This window comes from Trichechus manatus, unplaced genomic scaffold (genome assembly GCF_000243295.1).
Source record: "Trichechus manatus latirostris isolate Lorelei unplaced genomic scaffold, TriManLat1.0 scaffold00179, whole genome shotgun sequence".
Classification (NCBI taxonomy): Eukaryota; Metazoa; Chordata; class Mammalia; order Sirenia; family Trichechidae; genus Trichechus; species Trichechus manatus.
In genome coordinates this window covers 4,647,377-4,653,940 of record NW_004444115.1, presented here as the reverse complement: position 1 = coordinate 4,653,940, position 6,564 = coordinate 4,647,377, and the positions used below count along the sequence as shown (strand labels likewise).

At 46.5% G+C, this 6,564-nt stretch overlaps 1 protein-coding gene across 1 annotated transcript in view; it reads left to right on the top strand.

Moving 5' to 3' along the window:
- The first annotated feature begins 205 nt into the window (after positions 1–205).
- The window catches only part of ARHGEF4 (Rho guanine nucleotide exchange factor 4), a 25,836-nt gene continuing 19,477 nt past the window's right edge, over positions 206–6,564 (top strand). Inside the window, exon 1 of the mRNA XM_023741373.1 lies at positions 206–1,526. Coding sequence (XP_023597141.1) covers positions 1,275–1,526 — 252 coding nt within the window. The 5' untranslated portion in view covers positions 206–1,274. The remainder of the gene's footprint in view (positions 1,527–6,564) is intronic.

Below are 6,564 nucleotides of genomic sequence, written 5' to 3'. Positions count from 1 at the left end.
CATGTGGGGGGAGGGCGCAGTTGGCAAAAAAAAAAAAAAGTAGAATGCGTGCATTATTTGTGTAAAAATAGTGTTAACAATAAAAATAATTCCGTAGAAAAATGGGTAGAAGGCAGACATTTCACAGAAAAGGAAATACAAATGACCTATAAACATAGATAAGATGTTCAGCTCATTAATATTCAGAGACGGTAAATTGAAACCACAGTAAGATGCCATTTGAGAACATCAGCCTGTCAAAAATTAAAAGTTCCAACAATGCAAACCCCAAGAGTTGGCCAGGATATGGAGTGATGGGAACATTCATACATGACCATCAGGATTATAAGGATCATAACTTGGGAAACCAGTTTGGCATACCCTAGACCCAATCAGGCCACATGTAGATGTTTATGCCTTAGAGCATGAATCCTTGCCAGGGGTGATAATTTCACCCAAGGGGCAAAAATTGGTTGCTGGGGGTAGCATGAAAAAAATCTTAGCTATTACAGTGGTTTGTGGACCTCCAAAGAGCCATAGTACATAAACAATATACAGTATTAAAATTTCATGGGGGTGGGTGTGCAGTTAGGATAACAGTGTTTAAAAATGCTCCTTTATTGGGGATGGGGAGCAACACAATAGCTGAGAAGCACTATCTGAGAGACACTATTGGGCACATGCCACAGGAGCTGTGTGTGGGCAGCCTCATTCACAACAGCATCACCACAGAAAGCAGCCCACTGTCCTCCAGCGGTGCATCCGTGAGAGCAAATGAATCACAGCTTCACAAGCAGTTGGATGGAGAAAACCAGTCACAGAAAAATAGCTACTGGATGGTTCCATTTAGATAAGAACAAAACCAGGCAAAACCAGACCAAAAGAAATGGCAAAACAAAGAAAAACAAGGCAGGGATTTGTAAAAAAAATCAAAATATTGGCTAAGGAAGAGAGAGGGGAATGGGATCGCAATGGAGTGTCTAGAGACTGATGATGCTCTTTTTCCTAACCAACCCTGGGTGTTCATTTCATTAATTTTCAAACTATATCTGGATGCATATACTGTATATTTCCTTTGAATATATATATATATTTAATGACAATTTTGAAACATTTGTCTTATCCAGGACCTTAGACCATACTGGACTCATTAGTGACTGGCTTTGGCTCCTGAGTGTGCTGCTGTGGCAGATGTGTGTCTCCTTGTGTGCTGAGTGTGTATGAACTGCACAGCTGGGTGACTGTCATCAGTGGTGGTGGGAGAGCCAGCCAGTGCACCCAGTCAGCCAGGCTGCATGCTTGCAGAGAGAGTGTTTATTTATCCTGAGAAGATCCGCCTCCTTCTCCACATGCCCCCTCCCACCTTTCCAGTCTGCTCCCTTTGCAAGCTAGTCTCTCTCCTTCCAGCCATTCCTGATGGAGCTCTGGATACAGCCATCCACGTGGAAGAGGCGGGGAGCGAGGAGGACCTTTATGAGGACGTGTGCGGCTCCAGTCACCACTACAGCCACTCTGGCGGTGGTGGTGAACAGCTGGCCATCAATGAGGTAGGGTCGGGGCTGTGTGGGGCAGACAGAGGGGAGATTTGTGGCCTGCAGGTCCAGGCCTGGGCCACCTGGGCAACTTCAGCCCACTCATGCGGGCCTAGATTTCCACAAACTTTGTTTCCAAACAGAGGAACAGACCCCCAGTGCACATGGTGCATGTCAGCCAGTGGCCACCACTGTCGGGTGTGGTGGCTGTTACTGGAACCCTTCCTGCTCTCATGAAGCCCAGCAGGCACCACACAGCCCAACCTACCACACAGTGGTGCTGGTTTGTCTGGTGGCAGGTTTCCACCAAGTAACCCCCACAGCCATCCATTGGGGCTGAGGAGCCCTCCATGAGAGGGCGTGGCTGCTCTGGCCACCTCAGCTCAACCTTCCAGCAAGCCATCTAGGCAGGACTAGGGGCAAGGCAAGAGGAAAGTGACTCCTTTCCTATTGACACCAACAGCTCAAAAGTATTGCTGTTGCTGTGACAACTGTGTGTGAGTGACCAGTTTTTGCTTTTCCTGCATAAGCAGAAGTTAGTGAGACACTTCATCTATCCAGAACGGGCTCCCATGCCCAGCTTCCCTTTTGCACTCTCAATGGAGAATGAAGGTTTGAGACCCTGACTCACTCATACTCCTATTTTCTCATCCTCTTCTTTTTTATTTAATTTGGAGGAGGTTGGTGAATTTACTGTGGTAATTTAACCGAAGTCAGCATAACCACATGTCCACAACAGACACCTTATTTTCTCCTGGAAATGAGATGGTGGTGTGTTTCTGCTTCATCGAAGCCAGAATCCAACAGTGGCAGCACCAAAGATTCTTCTTCAGAAGGAGTCGTTTATGAACAGTTCACCTCTGCCTTCTCTGCGGATGAACGGGCTGGGGAGCTTCTCAGAGGCTGTAAGGGGTGTCGTGCCCCTCCTTACCCACAGAGCAGGGTAATGGAGTCCATAGCAGACAGACTCTTCTCAGAGGCCTGGGTCTAGAAAGTAATTCAAAATCATCATTAAGGAATACTTTATTCAAAATCAATGGTGCCTAGAGAATAAGCATCCAAATAAGTTAGTTTTGCTAGTAAATGCAACCTTTCCCTTTGATAATCACTTGTGTGCCATTTTGTTATATATATATATATAAAATTTTATTTGTTTTGCTGTTGTTGTTGAGAATATACACAGCAAAACACACCGATTCAACTGTTTCTACATGTACCATTTAGTGACATTGATTATATTCTTCGAGTTGTGTTAACCACTCTCACCCTCCTTTTCTGAGTTGTTCCTCCTTCATTAACATAAATTCACTGCCCCCTAAGGTTCCTATCTAAACATTAGAGTTGCTCTTGTCAATTCTTCCCATATAGATAGTTCTTAAAAGAGCATAATACTCAAGGCAGACATTCTTTACTAGTTAAGCTACACTATTGTTTGGTTTTAAGAAGACTTCAGGGATAATTTTGGTTTAAGGTTTAAAGATTATCTCAGGGCCATAGTTTCGGGTTTAGCTAACCTTCATGGCTCCAGGAAGTCTGGAGTCCGTGAGAATTTGAAATTCTCTTTTGCATTTCCCCCCTTTTAATCAGGATTCTTTTATGGAGTCTTTGATCAAAATGTTCAGTAATGGTAGCCAGGCACCATCCAGTTCTGGTCTCATGGCAAAGGAGGCAGTTGATCATGGAGGCAATTAGCCACATATTCCATATCCTCCTGCTATTCCTGACTCTCCTTCTTTCTCTGTTGCTCCAGGTGAATAGAGACGAATTGTCATGCCTTGGATGGCTGCTTATAAGCTTTTAAGACCCCAGGCATTACGCATTGAACTAGGAGGTGGAACAGAGGCACTAAACATATTAGGCCAGTTAACTGGGATGTCCCATGAAATCATCACACCAAACCTCCAAGCCAAGAAACCAAATCCCATGAGGTTTTTGGTATACATAATCAGCCTCAGCAGTTACCCTTTCTTTTTGTTGTTGTTGTTGTCAATATATCTATCAAGCAACTTTTGCCAATTCAACTTTTTACAGGTGTACAACTTATTGACAGCAATTACAATATTGAGCTGTGTAACCCTACCCTTAATGCGATATTTCCATCACCATTAACCTCCCTCTTTTCCCCTCTTTCCTGCCCTGTGCTGAGTGAAATAAGTCAGCCACAAAAGAACAAATATTGTATGATCTCACTTATATAAAAAGACAAGAAAAAACAAATGTATAGAGAACAAAGTTTATTGTATTCCATTTTGGATGGAAGGTTTTGAAAAATCATGTCTTGAAGCAGGGCCACAGATAATGGTTTGCTCTTTTTGAAAACTCAGGCTGCTGATCTCAGCTCAGCCCCATGGGGAGGCACTGCAGGGAAGTGGGGGAACCAGCTCTGGGACCTCTACACCTGGGAGGGAATTCCTTCTCCCACCAACCACTTGTGGATCTCTGAGCAGGTAGTGTCTGAGCACTGTTTTACTTAACTGTGAAATGGAGAACTAATGGGACAGCCATGAAGTTGCATGAGGACTGGCTGAAGTAATGAATGTAAGTAACCAGGTACATAGTGACATCTCAATAAGTCCCCAGTGATGGGATGATAATAAAGAAGGAATGTTAACATAAAGCTTTTAGGGACTAATAACTTGTATGGGATTATTTGATTGGTCATAGATGCTGCGTTTTTGAGTTGTTGTGTCTGCCTTTTATAAACTGTGCCTGACAGTGAAATTCAGAATTTGTTCATTCTAAGATGTGTGGAGTAGGAAAACCAATAGCCAGGACAAATAGGCTCTGGCAGGGAGTGCACCTTTATGAGGGAAATGAAGTTAATTTAGTACATAAATTTTGTAACACCTGTTTTTGCTGATTAGAGAGTTTTTTTTTTTTCCTGTTTGGTTCAAAGGTTTTGATATTTGAGGTTACTGAATACATGGGGTGTTGCTGTTGTACCTTATGTTTAGAGCACTCAGTAATTTCCAACATACTTGTCTTCCCCTGACAGACCATGGCATACCACTGGGAGGAAAGTGCACCCCACCCAGATGACAAAACCAGGTCCTGGCTGAGGGCACCCTCCCCCAGTGATGTAGTGTGCCAGTGCAGCAGAGAGGCTGGGCTCCTGCTTTTTAGCTTCCTGGTGCTTCGCTCTCCCTCAGGAGACCAACCAGCACATTGAGATGTTGCCAGCTCTCCACCCTGAGGGGAAAGTTCAAGAAATGCTGCCCTGAAAGAGACAGCAGAGTATGAAGGGAAGGGCCTGAGTTTGGAGGCAGACACCCTGGGTCTGAGACCCCACCCTGCTGCCACTTGCTACTTGTAGGACCTTTGGCAAGTCTTTGACTTCCCCGAGCCACGGTTTTTCCTTGTAGGGTAGATGAGGCTGGAGATGTGGCTGGCATCTGAGGCCTGCTGTGCCAGATTGCAAGGGCTGGCTGCGATGGAAGGAAGTGCTTGCTTTAGGAGCTTGGGAAATGCAGCACCTGTTAGGGTTTGTTGGAAGCACTAAATAGATTTACCTTATCAGAATTTTGAAACAGAGGGTGACACCTATCTGACTTGCCTGTGCTTTACAGAAGCTCTTTGAAAAGACATAAAAGGTGATTCTCCAGTGACAGACTAATTAATTCTGCCTTCCAGGGCAGCCCAGTTCCACAGAGCATTTTCTGACTTCTCTGGCGTTCACTGCCATTTTCACATGCTCATCCAGGTTTGCTAGGGGCTAACTTGAGGTGTACACCAGGATCTCTGGAGGTTATAGAAGCAATAGGCGTCAAAGAAAAGTTCTTATTAAATAATATTTGGTCTGCTTGAAAGTAACATATTCACTTGTTCTTTCTAAGAGTACATGGGGGTCTTGTTCTAAATTGTGACACTTTGTTTTGTTTTTACCTCAGAAGGAAAGACTACTTCACAATTTCCTAACCAGAAAGGAAAATAAACTATCTGGTCTGAAGAGCAGTAGACACGGGGTAGTCCAGTGAAGCAGTTTTGTATTCTGGGTACATAAGGAGTGCATGTATTTGCTTTGTGTGTGGCACGCACGGGTGCACATGTGTGCATGTGCACTGTATGTAAAGGTTATGGGTGTGATGTGTGTATGTTGCATGCATGTAACAAGTATTTACTGAGTACTTACTATGTGTCAGATAGTGCCCTAGGAATACAGCAGCACATAAGACACAGTCCCTGCTCCAGAGAGCTGACAGTAGGGAAGGCAGACTGCACCAAACTGTTGAGCCAAGGTCTGGGGTCACCAACAAAAGCATGAATCACACAGAGGCAGTGGATGGAACAATGCTTTACTCACGTAGAGACGGTAAGCTTTGCTAGCGAGCACTGGTCCTCCATGGCCAGCAGGTCACTCTCCACAGGCAACACAGGGCTGGTGGGTTGCATGCACCCATTAATGCTGCAAGTGAGGGACCTTGTTCCCTCCCCACCAGGAACAGATATAGAAATGAGGTTGGCGAGGTGCCATATGGTACCCACGCATGAGCGGAACAGAGAAAGCTACTATGTACCCAGAACAGGGAGGGAGGCTCCCTCATAAGAAGAAACAGAGAGAGGCTCAGTATCCAGCCTTTGCTATCAGGACTGGAGGCTTCTGATGATGCAGTCCAGGTGGGGGTCCGAAGGCCGCGCAGTAGACTGCTTTCCCAGTTTCCTAACAATGCCTGTGCGGGTGCCAATCCCTGGCCCGTCCTCCCTCACACCCGCTGGGGGCCGCTGATCGTTTGGCCTGGCCCTGTGTATCTGTCTGCAGGTCCCGCACGACCCCCCTTAGCCCCTCCGCGGCCATCTGTGCTCTGGCCCGCCCAGTGCAGGGACTGCTGTGCTGCCTGCAGTTCCTCCAGACGCTTCCGAAAGAAGCCAAGGCAAGAGCCCGGGAGCCCCGGCTGCTACCCTCTCGCGCCACCTCCTTAAGCCCCCTCCTTCTCGCCCCTCCCCTACCCCGGCCCCGCGGACCTGCCCGCTCGATGCTAGGGCCGCGGCGCCTGGACAATTGCCCGGCGTGGCTGAGAGCCGGCGTGGCAGAGAGCCCGCGGCGCCGGAAGCCCCA